The following is a 27,481-nucleotide window of genomic DNA, read 5'->3' as shown; positions in this document are numbered from 1 at the left end:
AGGCAGATGTTTAACCAACTGAGCCACCCAGGTACCCCTTACAATACTTTTTAAAATATATATCAGGTTATAATGTGTCAGATTATGACACTTCTTTGCTTAGAACCTTCCAGTGATTCTCATCTCATAATAAAAATCAGTTGTTCAATGGTCTATGAGGCCTTAGTTTTACTAGCCAGTGTCCCTCCACCCCCAGTCCTTGCTCCACACCCTCACTCAGTTCTTTTCCCATTGGCCTTCTTTCTTTTTCTCATAAAATCTAGAAATTCTCTGTCTTCAGGACTTTGCACTCACTATTTCCTCCACCTGCAGTGTTTTCCCCAAAGATTTCTATATCGCTCAGTTTCTCATATGCTTTTGGTAGCTCCTCATGTATTGGAGAAAATCCTTCCTTGACCCCCTTATCTAGTTTAACTTTGCTTCTCCCCTCACATCTCTTCTTCTTACCCTATTTTATTTTTCTTTATGGCAGATATTACTGCCAATTACATGTTATTGGTATTAATCTTAAAAACAAAACTGCCAGTTATTTTACCAGCAAAAATGTTTATTTGGAATAGGGAATTGTGATTTGAGACAAGCAAGCTATGGCAAAACAATAGGCAAATCCGAGAACAAAGGAGAGGAAAGCTCTTTTATGTAGGAAAGTGAGGGAGTTGGGTTGTTTTAATCAGAAAGCCCATTGGCGAGGCACCTGAGTGGCTCAGTGGTTGAGTGTCTGCCTTTTGCTTAGGGCATGATTCTGGAGTCCTGGGATCGATTCCCACATCACGTTCCCCATAGGGAGCCTGCTTCTCCCTCTGCCTAGGTCTCTGCCTCTCTCTCTGTGTCTTTCATGAATAAGTAAATAAAACCTTAAAAAAAAAGCCCATTGGCATTAATTGGAGCTCAAAGTGTGATGACTTTTCATTGGCTAAGTTGTGACAGTCTCTCAGTGGCTGGCTGTTGCCTGGGGGAGGAGAAAAACTTCTTCCTCCTCCTTGGGATGGTAAACTGCTGTTCCCCTGCTGGTTTCATTTCTTCCTGTTTGTTCAGCAATTGAGGAAGACTTGGAGGATGTGAGAGCTCCCCCTGCTGGCCTCCAGACTCCATTTAAAATGAAATTTCCTTTTATTAATTTTCACAGTAGAATGGAAGCTATATGAGGATGGGGATTTTGTTTTGTCTATTCTTGTGTTTTCAGTGTCTAGAACATGTCTGTTACATAGCAGCTACTCAAAAAATATTTTTAAACAAATTATCACAATGCTTCTGGTTTAGGACAGAATACATATTTGTGGTTGAAAAGTGAACACCATGGGGATCCCTGGGTGGTTCAGCGGTTTAGCACCTGCCTTTGGCCCAGGGCGCGATCCTGGAGTCCCGGGATTGAGTCCTATGTCGGGCTCCCGGCATGGAGCCTGCTTCTCCCACCTCCTGTGTCTCTGCCTCTCTCTCTCTCTCTCTCTCTCTCTCATAAATAAATAAATAAATCTTTAAAAAAAAGAAAAGTGAACACCACAAAGTGCTAACTTTTGCCACCCCAAAAGTGGCAAAATGGGAAAAACAGAAAGAAATGGATTTATCAGTGACTTTGTTGAACTGATGAAATAACCAGTTCTGGAACTGTCCTACTTTTAGACCTCTTGTCATGTTAGAAAATATCCTCCCTTCTTCAGCTACTTTCAGTTGGATTTTCTTTTTTTTGCAGCCTAGAAACATTGTATACCTTACAGAACCATTTTACTCCTAAATTATATTAAAATTGAAAATAATATCCTTGTTGGAGAAACTAAAGTAAAACTGATACTCATGCCCTTCCCATGTTGCATATTAAAACAAGTCTTTTGAAACAAATGTCTCTACATAGTAGAAGTGTTAAAAATGGATGCCCTATGATCTAGTAACTCCACCTTTAGGAATTTATTCTTGGAGAGGGATTCAAAAGAAGAGAAAAAGACGTATGTATAGAGATGTTCAGTGCTACATTATTTATAAAAACAACAAGTATGAGATGGTTGGGTGGCTCAGCAGTTGAGCATCGTCTGCCTTTGGCCCAGGGCATGATCCCGGGATCTGGGATTGAGTCCCACATCAGGCTCCTCGCAGGGAGCCTGCTTCTCCCTTGGCCTGTGTCTCTGCCTCTCTCTTTCTCTGTGTCTTTCATGAATAAATAAAACCTTTAAAAAAAAAAAGTAGGAAATAGCTATGATCACTGACCCTTGATGTTTTACGTGGCCTTGAAAATTGCTTAGGAACTTTTTTTAAGCCTCAATAAAATACAAAAAAACATACATACAATAAACAAACAAACCTAGGCCATTAGAAGTCAGTATAGTGGTTACTCTTGGTGGAGAGGTAATGACTTGAAAGCAAGCCAAAGGCGGGCTTTTGGCATTTGTTTTTCTTAAAGGATGCTTTTACAGGGGTGCCTGGGTAGCTCAGTTGGTTAAGCGTCTGCCTTTGTCTCAGGGTATGCTCTTAGGATCCTGGGATTGAGCCCTGTTTTGGACTCCCTGCTGAGCAGGGAGTTGCTTCTCACTCTCCCTTTGCCCCTCTACCCATTCTCTCTCTCTCTGTCTCTCAAATAAATAAACAAAATCTTTTTTTTTTTTTTAAGGATACCATTACAGAATATGTCTATTTGTGACAGTTTATCAAGCTGTATATAATGTCTGCTTTTGGGATCCCTGGGTGGCTCAGCGGTTGAGGGTCTGCCTTCAGCCCAGGGTGTAATCCTGGAGTCCTGGGATTGAGTCCCACATCAGGCTCCCTGCATGGAGCCTGCTTCTCTCTCTGCCTGTCTCTGCCCCCCTCTCTCTGTGTCTCTCATGAATAAATAAATAAAATCTTAAAAAAAATTTTTAAAATAATGTCTGCACTTTTATGATGTATCTTGTACTTCAATAAAAGGTTAGGAAAAAACCTCCAAAATATTATGTTCCACAGCTATTTGAAAAATATACTACTGTAGACCAAGATATATGTGAAAATGTTAAACATTAGTTAAGTGTTAGGTGATAACATTTGTTTATGATTTTCGTAGATAAGAAACAAATGTTTTTAACTTTTAAAAAAATTTGTGATAAAATATAGGTAATATTGTTTTCTTTTTATATTTTCATAACTACTTTATTGGGACATAATTCATATGCCATACAATTCACCCATTTAAAGCATACCATTCATTGGTTTTTAGTATATTTACAGAGTAGAGTAACCATCACTACAGTCAATATTAGAACATTTTCATCACTCCAGAAAGAAACCCAATACCCATTAGAAGTGACTCACCATTTTCCCCAAACCTCTTCTTTTTGTTTTTCTATTAATTTTTATTTGAGTATAGTTGACACACAATGTTAAATTAATTTCAGGTGTATAACATAGTGATTCAGTATCTCTGTACGTTATGCTGTGCTTACCACAAGTTCGTTATTTTTCTTAAGATTTTATTTATATGAGAGAGAGAGAGAGAGAATGCGAGAGCATGAGCAAGGGTGATGGGCTGAGCAGAGAGCCTGATGTGGGGCTTGATCTCAGGACCATGAGATTGTGACCTGAGCCGAAGGATGAAACTTAACTGACTGAGCCACACCCCCCCCCCCCCCCACAAGGTGTTTATTTTTAAAAGCTTTTTTCTCCAGCTTCTGTCACTGTTAAGTACAGCTATTCTTCTTTGGATCTCTGACCTTCCTACTTGATTCAGTAAGTGACGTGAGGGGTGTACTTTTTATTTTATTTTATTTTATTTTATTTTATTTTATTTTATTTTATTTTATTTTTTTATTTTTTTAAGATTTTATTTATTTATTCATGAGAGACACAGATTGAGCGAGAGAGAGAGACAGAGACAGAGACAGAGACATAAGCAGAAGGAGAAGCAGGCTCCACACAGGGAGCCCAATGCGGGACTCAATCCTGGGACTCCAGGATCACACCCTGGGCCGAAGGCAGATGCTAAATTAAACCACCGAGCCACCCAGGCGTCCCAGGGGTGTACTTTTTAAAAAGCTGTTTCAGTTTATAAATACTTAAGAGTAAAAAAAAAAAAAAAAAAAAGTATAATATAACATATCCACCTTAAAATTTTTAAATGGAAAGACCGGGTAATTAACATGTGATGAGTTCTTGCTGAATATTAGTCATAATATTAGGTTGCTTACTTTAGAATGGTCCTGTGTGTTTCAGTTGATACTCTGGTCACCTTCTAACAGTTTTATAGAAAAAAAAACTGCCTCAGAAAACAGGTTCAAGCCGGTTAAATAACTTGTCTGCACCGCTACGCAGAGCCAGGGTTTAAACATGGGGGGAGGAGGTTGTTTTAATACATGTAAAAACTTTACTGAATGTGTTCACTAACCACAGAGCATCTTTGAAGTTTCAAAATCTAGGACTTAAGGAGATAGTGAAATTATGGATGCTGGTTAATAGCAGCAGCACTAGGAGTCTGAAGATATGTTATTTTCCAAGATTACTAATGTAATGAAATAATGTGATCTCCTTGAGTACTTTTGAGAAGAGGCTAAAGGTTTGTGCTTTTCTCTGTTCTACCTATGAACAGTTTTGTCTTTGGTTTCCCAATGATGATCTCTTTGAAGAAAGTGAAGGTGTTAACCAGCACCTTGTGCTAATGCTTTGAACTACTTTTTCTGTGCAAAGGGTAATAATCACTCCATTCTAAAAGTGAAGTTGCAAAATACCCTTATTGCTGCAGTTGCGCTCAAGTCATTTGGCAGGACAAACAAGTGTTAGATATTCCATCCAGCAAGGGTTGCATTTTAAAAGCTCTGCCCCTAAAAGGTTTACCTTAACAGTCAATCATAGGTTAAAAGCTCTAATCAGTTTTTTTTTTCTGGTTGAGGTAAAGGATCCAGTGGGGTCATGTGGCTCTTGTAACCTGGACTGCTGTGTCCAAAGATACGAATTCTTGATAGTATGATGTTGAGGGAAGAAGCAGCTACTGTTAATCATACAAATTTCTTGGAGTACCTGGGTGGCTCAGTTGGTTGAGCATCTGACTTTGACTTAGGTTTTGATCTTAGGGTCCTGGGATCAAGCCCTGCAGGTTCTGTGCTCGGTGGGGGCTTAAGATTCTCCCTCTCCTTCTCTCCCTCACCCCCTTCCCTGCCGCCATCCCCAGTCATGTGCACACAAGCTCTCTCTCTCTCCCTAAAAAAAATCCTTTAATGAAAAGATCTGGTACTGCTACACAGAAACTGAGGCCTTGGAGAGGCTAAATAATATGGCTAAGAGCTCACAGTTAATGGCAGAGGTGGACTAGAGTCTAGGTCTCCTCAGTTGAGTCTGTAATCGTTTTCATTAATAAACTTAGTATGTATGCTTATAACTAAAAATGTTTCAGATTCTCTTCTATCCTTTATTCTGTTTTAACTTGCAGACCCCAGATGAGGCTGAATTTATAGGATTATATCATTTTATAATTCTATAAATGTTTTTTAGAATTGTGGATATGATTCTTTTATAGAAGCATTTATTTTCAGATGTTTTCTGATTTTCATTTTAGAAAATGTGGAAATGAGAAAATTACATATATAGGTACAAATATAAATATGTAATAATTATGTATACTTGAAGAAATAATTAGATACACTTTTTAGAAAACACACGTTGAGGTGCCTGGCTGGCTCAGTCGGTAGAGCATGCAACTCAGGGTTGTGAGTTCAAGCCCTATGTTGGGTATAGAGATTACTTAAAAAAAAAAATTTTTTTTTTTTTAAACCCACACTGTTGGTGTAGGCAGAGAAGTGATTTGAATATAAACAAAACACACATACCACTCTTTAGTGGAGCTAATGATATACATTTTATGTCCTTTTTTCTCTCAAGATTATTATTTACTTTCTCATCTAATAATTTATACATCTAAATTTTCTAATTTCTTGTTTTGTTGATTTTTTTTCTTTTCTTTTTTTTCTTTCCCTCCATAGATCTTGAGCCAGATGATTGTGCATCCATTTACATCTTTAATGTAGATCCACCTCCATCTACCTTAAACTCACCACTTTGCTTACCACATCATGGATTACCGTCTCACTCTTCTGTTTTGTCATCATCGTTTCAGCTGCAGGGTCACAAAAACTATGAAGGAACTTGTGAGATTCCTGAATCTAAATACAGCCCATTAGGTGGTCCCAAACCCTTTGAGTGCCCAAGTATTCAAATTACATCCATCTCTCCTAACTGTCATCAAGAAATAGATGCTCATGAAGATGACCTACACATAAATGACCCAGAAAGGGAGTATTTGGAAAGGCCTTCTAGAGATCATCTCTATCTTCCTCTTGAGCCATCCTACCGGGAGTCTTCCCTTAGTCCTAGTCCTGCCAGCAGCATATCTTCTAGGAGCTGGTTTTCAGATGCATCTTCTTGTGAATCTCTTTCACACATTTATGATGATGTGGATTCAGAGTTGAATGAAGCTGCCGCCCGATTTACTCTCGGATCCCCTCTGACTTCTCCTGGTGGCTCGCCAGGAGGCTGCCCTGGAGAAGAGTCCTGGCATCAACAGTATGGACTTGGACACTCCTTGTCACCCAGACAATCTCCTTGCCACTCTCCTAGATCTAGTGTCACTGATGAGAATTGGCTGAGCCCCAGGCCAGCCTCAGGGCCATCATCAAGGCCTACTTCCCCCTGTGGGAAACGAAGGCACTCCAGCGCTGAGGTTTGTTATGCTGGGTCCCTTTCACCCCATCACTCACCTGTTCCTTCTCCTGGTCACTCCCCCAGGGGAAGTGTCACAGAAGATACCTGGCTTAATGCTTCTGTCCAGGGTGGATCAGGCCTTGGCCCTGCACTTTTTCCATTTCAGTGCTGTGTAGAGACTGATATCCCTCTGAAAACAAGGAAGACTTCTGAAGACCAAGCTGCTGTACTACCAGGAAAATTAGAATTCTGTTCAGATGACCAAGGGAATTTATCACCATCCCGGGAGACTTCAATAGATGATGGCCTTGGATCTCAATATCCTTTAAAGAAAGATTCATCTGGTGACCAATTTCTTTCAGTTCCTTCACCTTTTACCTGGAGCAAACCAAAGCCTGGCCACACCCCAATATTTCGGTGAGTTGATGGAAATGTCTGCTGGTCATTTTTCATGCTTATGGGTTATTGGCGGCATGTGACTACATTATCTATATGGAATGGTTTGACCGTTCCCTTCCCCTCCTTTTCCCCCAGTGTCTTCTGGTTAAATCAATTAAAGTCAACATGTGTTTTCCTTTGATTCTTAAAAGGGCCTTGGATAGACTGGGCTTAGCATTTATTTTTTTTTTAAGATTTTATTTATTTATTTATTCATGAGAGACACAGAGGGAGAAGCAGGCTCCATGCAGGGCGCCCGATGTGGGACTTGATCCTGGAACTCCAGGATCACACCCTGCAGTTGCTCAACCACTGAGCCACCCAGGCTTCCCTGGATTTAGCATTTTAAAAACATATGGATAATGAGTTGTAGATAATAATAAGTTACATTTAAGAATCCCTAGAAAGAATTTTCCTACCTAAAAAAGCTTCTTGTAAAAGATTGATTATAGTATGGGTTAAATTACTAATAAAATAAATTGCGAACAGGCTTTTTATATTTTTAAGAGTTTATTGTACAAATGAAATTTGTATACTGTGGCAAGTTTTTTTTTCATAATTTGCTTTTTATCTATATTTTGGCTTTATAAATTTGACTTTTTTATTAGTGTAGAGGAATTTTAACATTTTACATATTCAAATTTGTTGTCTGCTCTGTGGCTTTTGGATTTTGTGTTATATTTGAAAGCCTTACCCCAATCTAAACTAATTAAAAATAAACAAAAATCTAACTTGCAAATTTCTAGTAAATTTAATGTACAGACTAGTTTTATGATCTATGTATATAATGTTTTATATATATATTTGAATTTTGAGTCTAGCTGAGGACTGGAGTAGAGAACAGTGTAACAACTTTATTTTCCAAATGACTGATCACTTCCCACAATTCTATTTTATAGAATCAATCTAGTCTAATTGATTAGAAAAGACAGCTTTTATTATATATTAAAGTGACACATGGTGGAGTTGAGTTTATTTCATTTTTTTTTAAAGCCTTTTCATTAGTATTTAGGAAGATACAATGTGGAATTAGGGTTTTGAAGGTGCCTTTGAGCCTATCACACTGCTTCTGAAAATTGTCTTAATCTTTTTGGGGTTTGCTTTAGTCTGGGGAACAAGTGTAGAAACTAGCTGAGAGTTGAAATTGAGTTGTTTCAGACTAATAAAAATTAATACCTATGAGGTTCACAGTAGGTAGTAAAGCTAGGCTGAGGACATTCAAAGAAGTGATGAGGTAATTTAGAAATTTACAACTAAGAATGATAGCATTTCAGAGATGGAGGAGACCTTAAAAGACCAATTTCCCCAGTCACTAAGAAGGTTTTTTTTTTTTTTAAGTTTTGGTTTATTTTTTCATGAGAGACACAGAGGGGGGGAGAGAGAGAGAGAGAGAGAGAGAGAGAGAGAGAGAGAGAGAGGCAGAGACATAGGCAGAGGGAGAAGCAGGCTCCCTGCAGGAAGCCTGAGGTGGCACTTGATCCCGGAACTCTAGGATCATGCCCTAAGTCAAAGGCAGGTACTCAACTGCTGAGCCACCCAGGCATCTCAAGAAGACATTTTTAATATAAATCATTGTAGCCTTAGGTCTTTTGATATTAGACCTGTAGACATATGTTACCTTTTTTTTTTTTTTTTTAAGATTTTTATTTATTAATGAGAGACACAGAGAGAGAGGCAGAGGGAGAAGCAGGCTCCATGCAGGAAGTCCGACGCTAAATCACTGAGCCACCCAGGCGTCCCAAGTTATTTCTTTTTTAAATTCCACATTTTCAATATTAATATCTGAATGAATCTGTGTCCCTTTAAGCGGTTTAAATTATCTTACTGATCAACTGATGTTTTCTCTGAAATAGACATTTAGAGTGCTGTATTGATAGGCCTTATAATTTTCAGCTGAGTATGTAGTGGAATTAAATTTGTGCCTCAAATTGCAGTATACCTTTGACTTAAGCAGTATTTCACAGAGACAGGGAAAAGAGCAATAGGGAGGAAGCAGGGAAGCAACATGTACAATAGATTAACTGCTATAGCTACACACCAGGGAGGGAGACATTTGTACTGGGAAATACAGGGATGTTTGTTTGGTTCCTTAGAGAGACACTGGTATATGTTCATGCAGGTTGATATCTTTGCCTTAAAAATGACATTATTCGGGACACCTGGGTGGCTCAGCAGTTAAGTGCCTGCCTTCAGCTCAGGTCATGATCCTGGAATCCCAGAATTGAGTCCCACATCGGGCTCCTGGCATGGAGCCTGCTTCTCCCTCTGCCTGTGTCTCTGCCTCTCTCTCTCTGTCTCTCATGAATAAATAAATAAAATCCTTTTTTTTATAAATTTCTTTTTTTTAAAAGATTTTATTATTTATTTAAAGATTTTATTTTGGGCTGTCCAAATAAAATCTTTAAAAAATAACATTATTCTTTTAATTCTTTTTATAATTATGTATACATAGTTGAGAATCAGTTATAGTTTTACAGAATGTTAGAATATGTCCTTTTATTTATTTATTTATTTAAAATATTTTATTTGTTTATTCATGAGAGACACAGAGAGAGAGAAAGAGGCAGGGACACAGGCAGAGGGAGAAGCAGGCTCCACGCAGGAAGTCCGATGCGGGACTCCATCCCGGGACCCTGGGGTCATGGCCTGAGCCAAAGGCAGACGCTGAACTGCTGAGCCACCCAGGCATCCCAGAATTTGTCCTTTTAAAAAAAAATAAAGGAAACAAAAAAGTAAATGAAATTGATTTTATTCTTAAGATTAAAGAATTATTTCTTATGTACCTGTCAAATCCAATGTTATCACTTACTAACTGAAGTTTTATTTTGCAATATTCAGCTTCAGAGATCACAGGAAGAAAATGTTGGGCGCTGGCAAAGAAGTGATTTGAATCATTGGTTGGCAATAATAGTATGATGAAATGTCTTTTTTGTGTGTGTTTTGTTTATAGCACATCTTCATTACCTCCACTAGACTGGCCTTTACCAACTCATTTTGGACAATGTGAACTGAAAATTGAAGTGCAACCTAAAACTCATCATCGAGCCCATTATGAAACTGAAGGTAGCCGAGGAGCAGTTAAAGCATCTACTGGAGGACATCCTGTTGTAAAGGTATGAGTTGGGATATGAGTTGGCTTTTGGAGACGTCCTACATCTGTTGATGATAAAGTCTATTCATTTAGGTACTACTGTGCCCAAAAAGAGAAAGTTCAAAGCTTACAAAAACCTCTGTTGAGGTTTTGTGTTCTTGATGGCAGCACTTCTATCTACATTGAAGGTTTTTTGTTGTTTTTGTTGTTGTTATTTGCTATGTTGAAAACCAGTCTTTTTTTTTTTTTTTTAAGATTTATTTACTTATTCATGAGAGACACAGGCAGAGGGAGAAGCAGGCTCCATTCAGGGAGCCTGATGTGGGATTTGATCCCGGGTCCCCAGGATCAGGCCCTGGGCTGAAGGCAGCGCTAAACCGCTGAGCCACCCAGGCTGCCCCAAAAACCAGTCTTTTGATTGTGGACTGACTCTCCAGCTTTGGAACTCTGGGTCAAGATTATAGTGGTCAAACAGTTATTTTTCTCATTAAAACAACACAAAACACAACTGTTTTATAATACATGCTCATTTAAAATCTAAATAATGCCAAAAAGTAGAATAAAGCAATAAATTACCCCAAATCTAAACCCCTCAGAAATAAGCAGTTAATATTTGATTAATATTCCAAATAATTCTCTGTGTATATTTAGTGAAAGACTGAGTGGATGACTAGAAAATAGAATGAAGTTTTTAAGGATAAGATTATATTGAGCATCTTTGTGATTAAAATACTGTTTATCGGATAGCTCGAGTGGCTCAGTGGTTTAGCGCTGCCTTCAGCCCAGGGCCTAATCCTGGGTCCCTGGGATCAAGTCCCACATCGGGCTCCCTGCATGGAGCCTGCTTCTCCCTCTGCCGTGTCTCTGCCTCTCTCTCTCTGTGTTTCTCATGAATAAATAGAAAAAATCTTTAAAAAAATAAAATAAAATAAAATATTGTTTATCTGAGTTTATTAGAAAATAAAACTAACGTGAAATCATAAAAATTGTGATAGTTGAGTGTGTGAAATATATTTAATATGTAAGTTTTGAATCATAATAGTTGAATATTAACTTTAATTTTATTTGAATAAAACATTTTAAAAAATGAAACAAGTAAAACTAAGAACTACCGAATCTTAGATATTGTTCTTCACTTTCAGGAGTCCTAAGAAGATCTAAGGTCAGAGATACTAAATAATTGAGAAATTAATCATTGTTTAAAAGATTTAGATGGTTTGAATTGACGCCCTTCTTTGAAAAATGAGATAATGTTTTTTTTTAAACTCCTTTTGCTCTCCCCCTCTGCTGTCTAAATTTTGTTGCTTATTTTTCCCTACTGATGTACCGCCATCTCCCCACCCTTGTACCTTACCACCCCCATTATTTAGCTTTAGTCCTATATCTAGTTGAATTCAATGATTACTACTAATTTTTACTTACTTTACTCTTAAGTGTTTTTGTTTGTGGGTGGTGGGATCAAGCCCTGTATTGGGCTCTGTGCTGAGTATAGAATCTACTTGTCCTTGTCCCTTTGCTCTTCCCCCTACTCATATACTCTCTCTCTTTTTCTCTGTTTTTTCTCTAAAATAAATATTTTAGGGGTGCCTGGTGGCTCAGTGGTTGAGCATCTGCCTTGGGCTCAGGTCGTGATACCAGGTTCCTGGGATCGAGTCCCCCACGCGGCTCCCCACAGGGAGCCTGCTTCTCCCTCTGCCTATGTCTTTGCCTCTCTCTCTGTGTGTCTCATGAATAAATAAAATCTTTAAAAATAAATAAAATTAAAATAAATATTTTTAAAAATAACAAAAAGTAAAAGCTGATTCTTTGTTGGAGCTCTTCCCTAGCTCAGTAGAACATGTGACTCTTAGTCTTGTGGTCATGAGTTCAAGCCCCCGTGGGTGTAGAGATTACTAAAAATTAAGAAACCCCACAACTCCCCCCAAAATAAACTAGTTCTCTGCTTAAGGGGAGATTAACACTTTGAGTATCATCAGTGTTTTGTATTTTCCTTGTTAGTGACTTACTTTTTTTTTTTTGTAACTGCTTCCTCGAAGAATTATATCAGTATACTTGAAATTACTGACTTAACTAGAGTATGTCTGGATATTGATGGTTCTTTGTCAGTCTGTTCCTAGTACCTGTAATGCTTCTTTTAATCTGAGATTCTTTTCTTCCTTCATGCAAGAAAACCTTTTTATATTATGTATCTGTATACATTTCTTCTTCATTTGTTTTGTCCTTTACTTTGGGGACTCCAATTACTATTCAGATGTTTACTTGTTTTTATCTCCCATGTCTTTGTGTTCTCTTCTTTGATTCCTTCAATGTCTTTTCTTATCATTTATTGTGATTTTTTTAAAGCCCTGCCCTGATGTTTGCACTGATGTTTTTGATATATTTGTCGCTCATGGTTTCTAATCTAGCTTTTTAAAAAAATTTATTTATTTATTTATTTATTTATTTATTTATTTTAAAGATTTTATTTATTTGACAGAGAGTGAGTGAACACAAATGGGGAGTGGCAGACAGAGGGTGAGGAAGAAACAGGCTCTCTGCTGAGCAGAAAGCCTGACATGGGGCTCGATCCCAGGACCCTGGGATCAGGGCCTGAGCCAAAGGCAGACAGATACTCAACTGACTGAGCCGCCCAGGTGCCCCTTAATTTAGTTTTTAGATCTCCAGTTGTGTTTTGTACTTTAGTTTGCTTCTTTAGCTACATTTTCCACTTATTTCATATTTTATCATTATATTTGATTTCATGATTTATTGACCTTCCTAAATTTTGTAGTGTGGAACATTCACTGGCAATTAGTTTCTCAGTTGTGTGTGTGTGTGTGTGTGTGTTATATTGAGGGGGAGATTTTGTTTTCACTTTTTTTTTAAGGTGGGAGGGGCAGAAGGAGAGGGGCAGATGAAGAGAGAATCTTAGGAAGGCTCCATGCCCACCTCAGAGCCCAATGCAGGCCTCGATCTCACAAATAGGATCACCAAAAATAGGATCTTACAACCCTGAGATCATGACCTGAGTCAAAATCAAGAGTTGGACACTTAACTGACTGAGCCACCCGGGTACCCCTTCACTTTATTAAATTATTCAAATGTCTTGTATAGTTTGTTCCTTTTTTTTTATTAAATAAAAATTAAAAATGTATACTGTAATTGCCTAATTGCCATGCCTTTTATCCCCCATTTTGTTTGAGAACTTTGGTCTATAGCCTGAGGAAATTGGGTGGAAGAGGTACAGAATTAGCTTAAGATAGGCCTTGTTGAGTTTGGCTCAAGAGAGTAAACAGTATCACGTATGTATTATGGCCCACTCCCATTACTCTAGTATGTATCATATTTTCATGAGCTGTACTTGTTCCCTTAGTACAGCACAGAGTCCTGGAAGATGGTAAGCACTCCTGACCTTTTCTGCTTCTGCCAAAGGCCCTGGAGCAGAATGTGGTATCTTTTATTCTTGAGGGAAAGTTTTTCCTTGACTTTTTTCAGAGCTGACTACTTACACTTGTGATTTACTTTGCTGTAAATTAGTTAGCATTATATCAATATTTTATTTTATTTTCTCAATTTATTACTTTTATTCCATTAATTTACTTAGTAATGTTATTTGTTATTACTCTTCCTAGTGGATAAAGGTATGAACTAGTTAGCAGTTCTGCCACACAAATCAAAATCGTAATCTTATGTTTTGCATTTCTCATACTGCCCCTGCTACCACCACACACGCATATATTTAATTTTGTTAGGTATTGGGGGAAGATGATTGTGATACTACTTCATTCCATTGTTTTTATCCAAAAGTTTTCTCTTTCTAATAATCAGAGTAAAACAAGCATTGCACGATAAGAAGAGGTCATCTCAAATTGGAAATAAAATGTGCCTGATTCTGTGTACTGTACCACACTTGTATGGTACACTCTTCAGTTGTGTATGCCTACTTCTGAGACCTCATTTTTCCCACTAACAGAGGCAGCCCTTTCCCAGCAGCTAAGAAGACTATTTGTAGATTTCTCTGCTGTTCTGAGAATTTTGTAATACTCAGGAAAGGAAGGCATGATTTGCCATTCCAGACTGGTCTGACCCATCACACATTAGAGTGGCATGCTTGGTTCTCAGAAAAAGCCCTGATTTTGCTCTCTTTGTACTGTTTTTGTTTTGTTTTGTTTTAAACATTTTATTGCTGTGTAAGAATACATCACTAAAATACACAAGTCTTAACATGTACAGCACAGTGAATTTTTAGCACATGTGCACACACACAAAACTACCACAAAGGTTAAGATACAGAATAATTTTAAAAGATTTATTTAATTATTTATTTTAGTGTGGGAAGGGGCAGATGGAGCCATAAAGAGTCTTAAGAGGACTTGTGCTGGGATCCCTGGGTGGCGCAGCGGTTTGGCGCCTGCCTTTGGCCCAGGGCGCGATCCTGGAGACCCGGGATCGAATCCCGCGTCGGACTCCCGGTGCATGGAGCCTGCTTCTCCCTCTGCCTGTGTCTCTGCCTCTCTCTCTCTCTCTCTGTGTGACTATCATAAATAAATAAAAGTTAAAAAAAAAAAAAAAAAAGAGGACTTGTGCTGAACCTGGAGCCTGATACAAGGCTTGATTCTATGACTCTGAGATCATGACCTGAGCCGAAACCAAAAATAGGATACCCAACCAACTGTGCCACCTAGGCACCCCAACTTACAGATTTTAAGCACCTAGAAGACTCCCTTGTACCCTTCCTAATTTGTATCTCCCAATCAAAGGTAATCATGCTTCTGACTGCTTATCATCATAGATTCATCTTTTTATTCTTGAATTTCATATGTATAGAATCATACAGTATGTTTTATTTTCTGTCTGGCTTCAACATTACGACTGTGAGAGTCATCCACTTTGGGGGGATAGTTTTTCTTTTTCTTTGCAGTATAGTATTCCATTGCATGAATTAGCTGTAATTTCTTCATCTGTCTCCCTGTTCATAGACACTTGGTTTGTGATCACTTTCGGACTATTTTGAATAAAGATAGTATGTTCTTTTCTCTCTCTCTCTTTCTCTCTCTCTTTTTTTTTTACATATCTTTTTACTTTTAATTCCAGTATAGTTAACATACAGTGTTACATTAGTTTCAGATGTACTACACCTATATTTTGATAGACAAAAACATTCACTTTTTTTGCTATATATCCAAGAGTAGAATTGCTGGTATTTCAAAGTACCTATACCAATTTCTACTACTAACCAGCCATATATGAAGGTTTCAGTTACTTCACATCCTCATCAACACCAAAACTTTGGTTCCTGGTATTTTTTAAGCATTTCAGTAGTGTTGTAGAGGAATCATACTGGTTTTGATTTGTGGTTTCCTGGTGGCTAGTGATGTTGAACATCTTTTCATGTTTGTCAAACATTTGACTGTCGTCTTTTGTCCAGTGCCTGTTCATGTCTCTTGACTAGTTTTTAAATTGTCTCTTTTTCTTACTGATTTGTAGGAGTTTTTAATATTTTGCATGTAAGTTTTTTGTCAGAACAATGTGTTGCAAATAAAATTTCTTCTCGTCTTTTGCTTCCTTTTCCACTTTCTAATTGTGGAAGTTTTTAATTTTAATGAAGTCCAAGTTATTAGTCTTTTTTTATGGATAGTGCTTTTGTTTATTTTTTAACATTTTATTTGACAGTGCGCACACATGCACACGTGAGAGTAAGCACAAATGAACGGGGGGGGGGGGGGCATGAGGAGGCAGAGCAGGAGAAGCAGGCTCCCCGCTGAGCAGGGAGCCCTACATGGGGCTTACTCCCAGGGCCCTGGGATCATGACCCAAGCTGAAGGCAGGTGCTTAACCAACTGAGGTGCTGACATGTGGCTGGGTGGTGCTTTTTTTTTTTTTTAAGATTTTATTTATTCATGAGAGACACAGAGAGAGAGGCAGAGGCATAGGCAGAGGGAGAAGCAGGCTCCATGCAGGGAGCCTGACATGGGACTCGATCCTGGGACTCCAGGATCATGCCCTGGGCCAAAGACAGGCACTCAACCGCTAAGCCACCCAGGGATCCCTGGGTGGTGCTTTTATATCCTGTTCAAAAATCTTTGTTTAGAGATGCCTGAATGGCTCAGTCATTAAGTGACTTCTCAATAATATTATTGACTCCAGTCCATGAAAATGGTCTATTCCTCCATTTATTTGGGTATTATTTAATTCCTCTTGGCAGTGTTTTGTAGTTTTCAAAGTAGACATTTTTATATCTTTTGTTATTTCCAGTGTTCACTGTTTTTTACACTATTTTTTATTCCATTTAATTTTTTGTTTATAGAATACAGAAATGCAGTTTATTTTTTTATGTTGACTTTATATTTCTTGACCTAATAGTTTATTTTAGCTTCTTTTGGGTTTTCTAAATAGTCAACTCATCTTTGAATAATGAGTTTTACTTCTTCTAATTTTTATACCTTTTCCCCCAAAATTTTTGTGGTAAAATACACATAACATAAAATTTACCATCTTAATTATTTTTACATATACAATTTAGTGGTATTTAGTGGTATTAAATGTACAACTTTGACCACCATCCATCTCTACAGCTCTTTTTATCTTGTACAACTGCAATTTTTATTTTATTTATTCATGAGAGACACAGAGAGAGAGAGAGGCAGAGACAGAAGCAGAGGGAGAACAGGCTCCATGCAGGGAGCCTGATGTGGAACTCAATCCCAGGACTCCAGGATCACTCCCTGAGCCAAAGCAGACCCTCAACTACTGAGCCACCCAGGCATCCCTATTTGTGCTTCTTCTAATCAGAAAAAAATCACTTTTTTGTGGTGCTTTTTAGTTTATAAAATGTTTTCTCATAGTTTATATTTAATATTCACAAAAGTTCTTTGAAAAGGGCAAGGCAGGGATCCCTGGGTGGCTCAGCGGTTTAGCGCCTGCGTTTGGCCCCCGGCCTGATCCTGGAGTCCTGGGATCGAGTCCCGCATCAGGCTCCCATCGTGGAGCCTACTTCTCCCTCTGCCTGTGTCTCTGCCTCTCTCTCTTTCTATGTCTATCATGAATAAATAAATAAAACCTTAAAAAAAAGGGCAAGGCAAGTACATTGTGCCAGAGATTTGAGATTACACGTGATATAATTGATGGAGATCTTAAACTTAGGTCTTTTGACTCTGCTGTTCTGGTTTCTGTTGTACCATATTGCCTCTTGTATTACAGATAAGTTATAATTTCATAGTGCTTTTCATTTTATTAACACTTTCACATTGTCTCATTTAATTCTCCAGATAAGCCTTTTTAGAAACCCTGAATTAAAGTCACGTGCTGTTTCTACTACCTTTATAATCCCTAGTAAAAATCTTAGACCTATTATGGCCATAGTACTTTACACAGAGTTAATACTAAGTAAACATTGATCACTGCTCTGAACGCTCATGAAAAGTAGCAGAATAAGAGCAAGAGAGAGTGCATGAGTTGGGGGAAGAGGGAAAGGGAGACAATCTTAAGCAGACTCTGTGCTGAATGCAGACACTGACACAGGGCTTAATCTCACAACCCTGAGGTCACTACTGAGCTGAACCAAGAGTTGGTTGCTTAACCGACTGTGCACCACCCAGGTGTCCCTGAAGTAAATAATCTTATTTGTTAATATGATCTGCAGCTATTTAATAGATTGAAGCCAGTCTGCTGCTATAGCTGGGAATTTGGGGGGGGGGGGGATCAGACATGTTTCCTTCTCCCATGAAGTTTACAGTTTGGTGAAGCTTGCAAATGAGATAATAACGATAAAGTAGGATGGAGGAAATTCATATCCTTAAGAAAGCAAATAGGTGAATGGGTTGAAATGGCATTACTTATTTGAGGAAGTTGATAGCTCATTAATAAACAATCATTAGCCAGAGAAAAGGTAGATATTAAGAAAGGAAAAATATTAAGCAGAGGGAAGAGTTTAGAACTGCACTATCCAATCCAGTAGTCACTAGCCGCATTTAAATTTAAATTAATCAAAATTAGGGATGCCTGGGTGGCTCAGTGGTTGAGCGTCTGCCTTTGGCTCAGGGCATGATCCTGGGGTTCGGATTCGAGTCCCACATTGGGCTCCCTGCATGGAGCCTGCTTCTCCCTCTGCCTATGTCTCTGCTTCTCTCTCTCTCTGTGTCTCTCATGAATAAATAAATAAAATCTTTTAAAAAATTAATCAAAATTAGAAATTCACTTCTTTAGATGCATTAACAGCATTTCAAGACTTGGTAGAAGTGTGGCTAATGACTACATTGTCTTTTTTTTTTTTTTTTAAGAGATTCCCTCTCCGTCTGCCTCTTATGCTTGTGCTCTCTTTCTCTCCGTCAAATAAATAAAATCTTTTAAAAACAACAAATGAAAAAAAACTACATGTACATCTTATTGTACTGTGATCATTTTATTAAGGCATAGATATTTTGCATTTTAAAAATTAAGAGAGCCAGCGAAAAAAAAAAAAGCGAGCGAGTGTGCATTGGTGGGGGGCAGAGGGGAAAGGAGAAGCAGACTTCCTATACTGAGCAGGGAGCCTGACACAGGCCAATCCCAGGACCTAGAGATCATGACCTGAGCTGAAGGCAGATGCTTAACAGACTGAGTCACCCAGGCGCCCCAAGGCATGGACATTTTGAATGTTACCTCAAAAATTACTGAAATTTTAAAAATGGGGATTGTCGAGGCACCTGGATAGCTCATTCATTTGGCATCTGACTCTTGATTTTGGCTTGGGTCATGATCTCAGGCTTGTGGGATCAAGACCTGAGTTAGTCTCCATGCTCAGAGCAGAATCTGGTTGAGGTTCTCACTTTTCCCGTCCTTCTGCCCCTCCCCCTGCTTGCTCGCTCTCTCTGAAATAAATAAATAAATCTTTAAAAAATAAAAATGGGGATTATAGAAATTTTTCATATTTAGATTGTATTTCCTCATGCACCAAGATCCTTTTCCAGGTGATGATTGTTTATATGTTGTTACATGCACATTTTCAGTTTGAAGCAGTTTACTTATGGAAATTTAATTTTGTGTTTTTAGTATCTCTATAATGTGTTCTCATGTTTCTAATATATTCAGATTCCCTACCCCCAAGTAATTTAGCAGAACTGATAATAGAATTCCTCTTATTGAAGCTACTCTAGTTTGTCCTATAGTGACCTTCGGGCTTTAACACTCCAGCTTTAGTTAAATTAAGCAGGCACAGACCTTTGCTATGGAAACGATACAGAAACATAACAAACAACTTGGCTTACTTTCTTCTCCAAAGCGGAGGGTGGCCTGAAGAGAGGTATACTGATCCTAGAAGAAAATTTTTTGAGAGTAGTAGTAGCAGCAATAATTTGTTTATGGCCTACAACATAATGCTTATCTGAAAATGAAGTGGGAAGACAATCTAATTTATTTGACTCCTTAAAATCCCTAAGATACATAGGAGAAACTGTACTTTTCATATGCTATATAGTATACATATGCTTGGAGCAGATGCTGACTGAAGTACGTGTTATGAAATATATTCCCTTTGAAATCTTATATGCATGATTACCTTCCCCCATCACTGGTTTATTTTACTATCGAAGTATAAAGGACAGGTGGCTTATGTCTTTGCCAAGCGGGTATTAATGTGAGTCATCTAATATGACTAGGATACTTTGGTATATAGTACTTACTGGTACGTTATGTGATATTTGGGTAGCTTATTAGATGGCAATAAAATTTTTACTTGTATTTTCTATTTTAGACTTAACTATTTTTTGAACAGTCTACTTTAGTGGCTATTCTAATTTAAGTAATTCTGTTGACTAACCTCATGGTTCTTTTGCTCCACCAAATTGTACTCTTTACTCCAAAATTCATTCATTCAACAATGATCGAACAAGCATCTGTAATATGCTAAGTACTGTACTATGCTCTGGAGATAACTAGATGGACCCCTGTCCCTTTCACAATACTTAGAGGAGAGTGGCAAAATTGTTGCTATTTCTTCCTCTATGTAGATGAACATTTGGTTCCATGGAACAATTTGTTCAATTGGATTAAACATGAAAGAGCAACAGGTATAGCAGAAAGGAGTAGCTAATCACTTATTAACCATACGTTTCCAATTTTTTCTTTAGTTAATTTACCTAGGTTTTTTTTTTTAAATTCTGATTGTGTTGGCATTTTATTTTTCATGGATTTTTTTTTTTTTTTTTTTTTTTTTTTTTTTTTTTTTAAATATTTTATTTTATTTATTTATGATAGGCACACAGTGAGAGAGAGAGGCAGAGACATAGGCAGAGGGAGAAGCAGGCTCCATGCACTGGGAGCCCGACGTGGGATTCGATCCCGGGTCTCCAGGATCACGCCCTGGGCCAAAGGCAGGCGCTAAACCACTGCGCCACCCAGGGATCCCTCATGGATTTTTTTTTTAAGATTTTATTTATTTATTCATGAGACACACCCACACAAAGGCAGAGACATAGACAGAGGGAGGAGAAGGCTCCCAGAAGGAGCCCAATATGGGACTCAATCCTGGATCCCCCAGGAACAGGACCTGAACCGAAGGCAGACATTCAACTGCTGAGCCATCCAGGCGTCCCTCATGGATTATTTTCAATTTAATTAAAGCTATATAAAATTTATCAACTTATTCTATGAAAATATATAAAAGGAAATCACACCTGAAAATATTGAGGGGTGCCTGGCTGGCTTGGTCAACTCTTTGTTCGTTTTAAGATTTATTTATTTTAGGGAGAGAGAGTGTGCACAGGAGGGAGGGGCAGAGGGAGATGGAGAGATAGAATCTCAAGGAGAAACCCTGCTAAGCCCAGAGCCTGACACAGGTCTCAGTCCCACGACCTTGAGATCATGACCTGAGCCAAAATCAAGAGTTGGACACTTAACCAACTAAGCTACACAGGTGCCCTAGAGTGTGCAGTGCTTGATCATGGGGTTATAGGTTTGAGCCCCACATTAGGTGTAGAGATTACTTAAGTAAAATCTTTAAAAAAAAAAAGAGAATATTGATCGATTTCTTGACTATATAAGTATTTGCAGAGAACTGCAACTTCCAGTTTAATATAGTAAATTGAACACATGTGTTTTACTTTCATTAGAGTTTAGACAGCTGCAACTTAAGCCTGTTGGATAGAAAGAATCAATAAAAAATCATTTTACAGCAAAAAATCCTGGAAAGTCTCAGAAATTTGAGGCAATGAATATCTCTGAAAGTGGGATGTGAGCTGGATCTGGAAACAAAAGGATTGGTTGAAAGTCTATAAAAGAAGTAGTTAGACTTCCCAGATTTTTCTCTTATGTGGCATAGACACATGATAAATACTGTCTTACCCTGTGAGAATATTGCAGATTTACTTTTCAGAAGGAATGAAGTAGAGATTCAAGGTTCTAGAATTACTGAAGGCAGAGCTTGAGAATCTGTACAGAAAATGGAGCGGGTTAAGAGGGGTGGCATAATGAAAGTCTACATACTGAATAGGGAGACTGCTCACCCCTTTTCTCAACTCCTCAAATGCTTATTAACAAGTTTATTCTTCAGAGACAGGCGATTGAAAGATTTGATTTTTAGACAGACTGGTCAAGAGAAAATACCTGTGTGCCTCTTGACTTGGCAAATCTTCCAGACTAATGATCATATTCAACCCCACTCTTTAAAAAACAAAACAAAACAAATATTTTTTAATACTATTTTATTAACCTGCATGGATAAATTTAAGAATATCGAAACAATGCTATGATAGTATGAGAAAATAAATTTAAAAACTACATTATAACAGAATAATTGTGTTTCAAAATGAAAAGGCTTGATATTGACTGTAGAAGACAATGAAATAGTTAGATATTTGTACCTGCAGTATCACTGCAGGTGTTGCAGATATGAAGGCAGATACATGTTAATCAGCAACCTAAATTCCATTAGGGAGTAGCATTACTGGCAATGACATGATTTTCTGAAACGATGAACTCTTGGTAAAGTTTTCTTCGATTTATATGGTAGTTACATTCATTAAACGTATTAAAACTGCAATTTTTTTTATATATACTAAGGAGTTGGATTCTAAATTCATAAACTTTTCTATATATATATATAAATATATACAGGACATTCTGAAGTTCTATGCAACATAGGCTAGTTCTGTACTTGGAAGAACTAATTATCTCATGCATTGACAGGAATTTCAGTCTCTGGCCCCTTGTCATAAAATGCTTGTAATGTACCTCACTCATGTTGCCATGCTCATTCATTTATATATTGACTATGGCTGTTTTTGTTGTGCAAAGATGGCAGAGTAGTTAAGATAGAGAACATAGGTGGGGGACGCCTGGGTGGCTCAGTGGTTGAGCATTTGCCTTTGGCTCAGGGCGTGATCCTGGAGTCCCAGAATCTAGTTCCATATCGGGCTTCCTGCATGGAGCCTGCTTCTCCCTCTGCCTGTGCCTCTGCCTCTCTCTCTCTCTCTGTGTCTCTATGAATAAATAAATAAAATGTTTTTAAAAAATAAAGATTTTATTTATTCATGAGAGACAGAAAGAGAGAGAGAGAATAAGGCAGAGACATAGGCAGAGGGTGAAGCAGGCTCCATGCAGGGAGCCCAACGTGGGACTCGATCCCGGGTCTCCAGGATCACATCCCAGGCTGAAGGCAGGCGCCAAACCGCTGAGCCACCTGGGCTGCCCTAAATAAAATCTTTAAAAAAGAAAAAGAACATAGGTGATACGTCACTTCACACTTCACTTAGGACACTGCAAATCACAGTGTTGCAGTTAAAACTCGGTGTATTTCAAGTCCTCAGAGTATTGCTATACTGGAACTTTCATAGTGCATGCTTATGTCAAAACAAAAGAAAAATAGATTTCAAACGTCATCCTTTTAAGGCACAATAGATTGTATTATTTTGTTATCAAAATAGATAGCAAAGCATTGTGTTTATTGTTCAGTAACGTGGCTGGCTAAAAGAATATACATCTTATATAGCCTCACATTTCCAACTAGCTGTATCACTGTTGTTTTGAATATACTAAGACTAACGGTGAAAACATTACCCTCCCCCAAACTTGTTCTAAATCATTGACTTGTTTACTTTTTTTGCTAGTGATACCACCATTCTCTTGGATACTGAATCTCAGAACTTTTGTTTTTAAGAGGTTATTTATTTGAGAGAGAAAACATTAGTGACTAGGTGGGGGAGGGGCAGAGGAGAGAGCCAAGGAGAAGGAGACTCCCCACTGAGCAGGGAGGCCAATGGGGGGCTCCATCCTAAGACCCTGGGATCATGACCTGACCTGAAGGCAGACACTTAACTGAGCCGCCCAGGAGCCCCTGAATCTCAGAACTTACAGCTTCTTTTTTCCTTTCTCTTTATTATTCTATATATAGTCAGTTAAAAAAATCTCTTTATAAAGGGAAAGATTTATTGTATTCATCCCTTTCCATTTCTATTCTCTATTATGTTCTTACTTCTACTCTAAACTTTCAGTACACATGATGTTAGTACTTAGTGCTTCAGCCTCTTAGCTGATTTTCATGATTCTGTCTTTTCCCTCCTTCATAGAGCCTTCTTTGATTTTTATCATATGCATCCCAACATTCTTTTTTGTAGTGCCTTTTAAAGTCTTCACTAATTTCTTAAAGTTTAATACATGCCACTTTGTTCTTTATTTTTTGTCATCTATATAGTATTGGCTAAAGCAGTATCACTGCTATTCAATATGGATATTTCCCTAATAGATCCTCAGTTAAAAGAAGAAGGGGTAGAGGAGTGAACAAGACAGAGTTTCTGCCTTTTTGGAACTTTATGCTACTGAGGAAAACAGATAATAAATGTATAACACAGGGCAGCCCCGGTGGCTCAGCGGTTTAGTGCTGCGTTCAGCCCAGGGTGTGATCCTGGAGACCCAGGATCGAGTCCCACGTCGGGCTCCCTGCATGGAGCCTGCTTCTCCCTCTGCCTGTGTCCCTGCCTCTCTCTATGTCTCTCATGCATAAATAAATAAAATATTTTTTTTTAAATAAATAAATGTATAACACAGGGGATCCCTGGGTGGCTCAGCGGTTTAGCGCCTGCCTTTGGCCCAGGGCCAGATCCTGGAGTCCCGGGATCGAGTCCCACGTCAGGCTCCCAGCATGGAGCCTGCTTCTCCCTCCTCCTGTGTCCCTGCCTCTCTCTCTCTCTCTCTGTCTCTCATAAATCAATCAATCTTTAAAAAAAATGTATAACACATTTTTAAAAAAAGATTTTATTTATTCATGAGAGACACACAGAGAGAGGCAGAGACATAGAGGGAGAAGCAGGCTCCTCGCAGGCTCCTTGCAGGAAGCCCGATGTTGTCCTCGATCCCAGGACCCCGGGATCATGACCTGAGTCAAAGGCAGAAACTCAATCACTGAACCACCAAGTGCCCCTATAACACATTTTTTTAAAATTATTTATTTCTAGAGAGAGATTGTGCGTACATGCATGAGTTGGGTGAGGAGCAAAGGGAGCGGGAGGGAAAGAATCTCAGACTCCCTGCTGAGCACAGAGCCTGACATGGGGCTTGATCTCAAAACCCTGAGATCATGTCCTGAGCAGAAATCAATAATAGCACACTTAACCAACTGAGCCACTTAGGTGACCCTGTGACACACTTTTCATGGTGATCCATACTATAAAAAATAATGAAACAGGATAAGGGGATAGTGATAAGGTATTTTAGGTAAGGTGATCTTTTCTGAGGAGCTGACATTTGAGTATGGAACTGAAGGAGTGAGGTAATATGAAAATCAGAGAGAAGAATATTCCAGAGTGATAAAGTATTAAATGTGAAAGCCTTGAGGTTAGGAATGAGCTTAGGTGGTTCAGGCAACAAGGGCAGAATAATCAGAGCAGATTGGGGAAGGGAAAGGAGTAAGATATGGTAAGACAAGTTAGCTAGAGTTCAAATCGCTTAGGCCTTATAAATCATCACAGGGCATTTGGATTTAGTTGAATGTTGCAAGGAAGCCATTAGAGTTCTGAGCAGGAGGTGAAATTATCTAGTTAAAGTTTGTTCTGGCTCCCAGACAGTGAATAGGCTGTAAGGGAGCAAGAGTGAGAAGTTATAAGGCCATTGCAGTGGTCTAGGCTTTAACTGCTTTTCTGTAAATGTTACAGTACTGATAACCATCCTAAGTAAATTATATTACCCAATAATAGGCAGAAATCTTCATGTTGTTTCCTGGGGAGAGGATAATCAATGATGATGTTGCTTGGTTACAAATTCCACTATAAATCTGGGAATGGACAAGCAGGAGTGTAAAGTGTTCACCTGAAAGACCTCATAGTGGACTAAAACTCCTTCTACCACATTTGAACTCTGACTACATTATATACCTAGAATCATGGATGCAGACTAATAGCTAATATTTGTTTATCGCTGCCTACATGATAGCACTGTACTAGACACTTTATATTTGATATCATGTGTTAAGCTAATTTATAAGCCATAGTACAGAAACAGAATTTTTTTTAAAGAGTATTATAAAATCTGAGGCTTGGAAGTTTCGTGGTTTGGAGCATTGTCCAGCCATCCAGCCCAATACTGCCATAGGGAAAACATCACTGACACTGTGACTCATGTCCACAACTTGTTCTGACAGTGCTTGAGAGTGCCAGAAACTCCACTACTGCCTCGAAGAGCTAGATACCTCCACTATGTATACTTAAAAAATAGACTTTATGCAACCTCCAATATTTTGTCGCTCCCTTGCTGGTTTAATGGATTTCAACAGCTGTGGAACAAATCTTTCTCCCACTTGGTGGCTAAAAGTAGGAGTGGAGATTACCGAGAGAGATCTTTCTGAAGCTTGTGAAACAACCAAGTACAAGGATGCCACTATCTCAAAGCAGAGGTATCAGACTAAAGGTGTAACAAAACCCAGACATAGGGACGCCTGGGTGGCTCAATGTTTAAGCGTCTGCCTTCAGCCCAGGGAGTGATCCTGGAGACCCAGGATCGAGTCCCACGTCAGGCTCTCTGCATGGAGCCTACTTCTCCCTCTGCCTGTGTCTCTGCCTCTCTCTCTCTCTCTCTCTCTCTGTGTCTCTCATGAATAAAAAAAAAAAAAAAAAAAAAAAAAAAACTAACAAAGCATATCCAACTGCACGTTAAAACAATTATACAGCATTGCCTAGAGGAATTTATCCCCATAATGCAAAAGGTGCCCGAACATAGGAAAATCAGTTGAGATAATACACTGCATTAATAGAAGGGATAAAAAACCATGTGATCGTCTCAGTTGACACAGAAAAGGCATTTGACAAAATTTAACAGCCTTTCATTTAAACACACACACATACACAATCTAGGAAAGGGGGAAAATTCCTTACCACGAAAGGTCATTTAGGGAAAGCCTACAGCTAACATCATACTTAAGTAATGGTAAAAGACTAAAAGCTTTCTTCTCAAGATTAGGAACAAGGATGCTCAGTTTCACCACTGCTGTTCAAATTTGTACTAGAAGTTCTAGTCAGAACTATTAGACAATAAAAAGAAGTAAAATAAAAGGCATTTGAATTGGAAAGGAAGAGGAAAAACTGTATTCATAGATGTTCTTGTACATAGAAAATCTCAAATCATCCACAAGAAAGCTACTAGAGCTAATAAACAGAGTATTTCAGGGTGGAAGATCAACACATACAATCAATATTTGTGTTTCTGTATACCACTGTTGAGCAACCTAAAGAGGAAATTCTATTTATTTATTTATGTATGTATGTATGTATTTATTTATTTAGAGGAAATTTTAAAAGGCAGTTCCAGTAGTATCTAAAGGAATTAGGAATAAATTGAGCGAAGGAAGTGTCAAGATTTGTATGCTGAAAACGATAAAATATTGCTGAAAGAAAAATATAGATGGAAACATAAGATAAAAAATAAAATATAAGTATATGGAGAATAAAAAGATACCCATTTTTATAGATTGGAAAACTTAACATTGTTAAGCCATCAGTAGTATTCCAAAGCAATCTGTAGAGTCAGTGCTATACCTACCAAAATTCCAGCAGCCTTTTTTGCTGAATGGGACAGTGTATTTTCAGATTTTTTTTTTAAGATTTTATTTTTTCATGACAGCCATAGAGAGAGAGAGAGGCAGAGACACAGGCAGAGAGAGAAGCAGGCTCCATGCAGGGAGCCTGACGTGGGGACTCGATCCCGGGTCTCCAGGATCACACCCCTAAACCGTTGGGCCACCAGGGCTGCCTGTATTTTCAGATTTGTATGTAATTGCAGTAGGCCTCAAATGGGCAAAACAGTCCTGAAAAAGAAGAAGAAATTTGGAAGACTTACTCATCCTGACCTGTAACTTACTACAAA

At 38.4% G+C, this 27,481-nt stretch overlaps 1 protein-coding gene across 9 annotated transcripts in view; it reads left to right on the top strand.

Moving 5' to 3' along the window:
• The window catches only part of NFATC3 (nuclear factor of activated T cells 3), a 139,753-nt gene that overhangs the window by 43,615 nt on the left and 68,657 nt on the right, over nt 1-27,481 (top strand). For 8 of the 9 annotated variants that reach the window (XR_003127675.3, XR_007410512.1, XR_007410513.1 and 5 more), the window contains exons 2-3: nt 5,931-7,065; nt 10,037-10,199. Coding sequence is in view for 4 of the 9 variants with exons in the window: in XM_025426615.3 (XP_025282400.1) it covers nt 5,931-7,065; nt 10,037-10,199 (1,298 nt within the window). In the remaining 5 variants the exon portion in view is untranslated. The remainder of the gene's footprint in view (nt 1-5,930; nt 7,066-10,036; nt 10,200-27,481) is intronic. The other variant, XM_049109639.1, reaches the window with a different exon arrangement.

The sequence above is a fragment of the Canis lupus genome, chromosome 5, assembly GCF_003254725.2.
Source record: "Canis lupus dingo isolate Sandy chromosome 5, ASM325472v2, whole genome shotgun sequence".
Taxonomy (NCBI): Eukaryota; Metazoa; Chordata; class Mammalia; order Carnivora; family Canidae; genus Canis; species Canis lupus.
The sequence above is the reverse complement of the archived record's forward strand: the minus strand, read 5'-3'. Positions and strand labels throughout refer to the sequence as shown.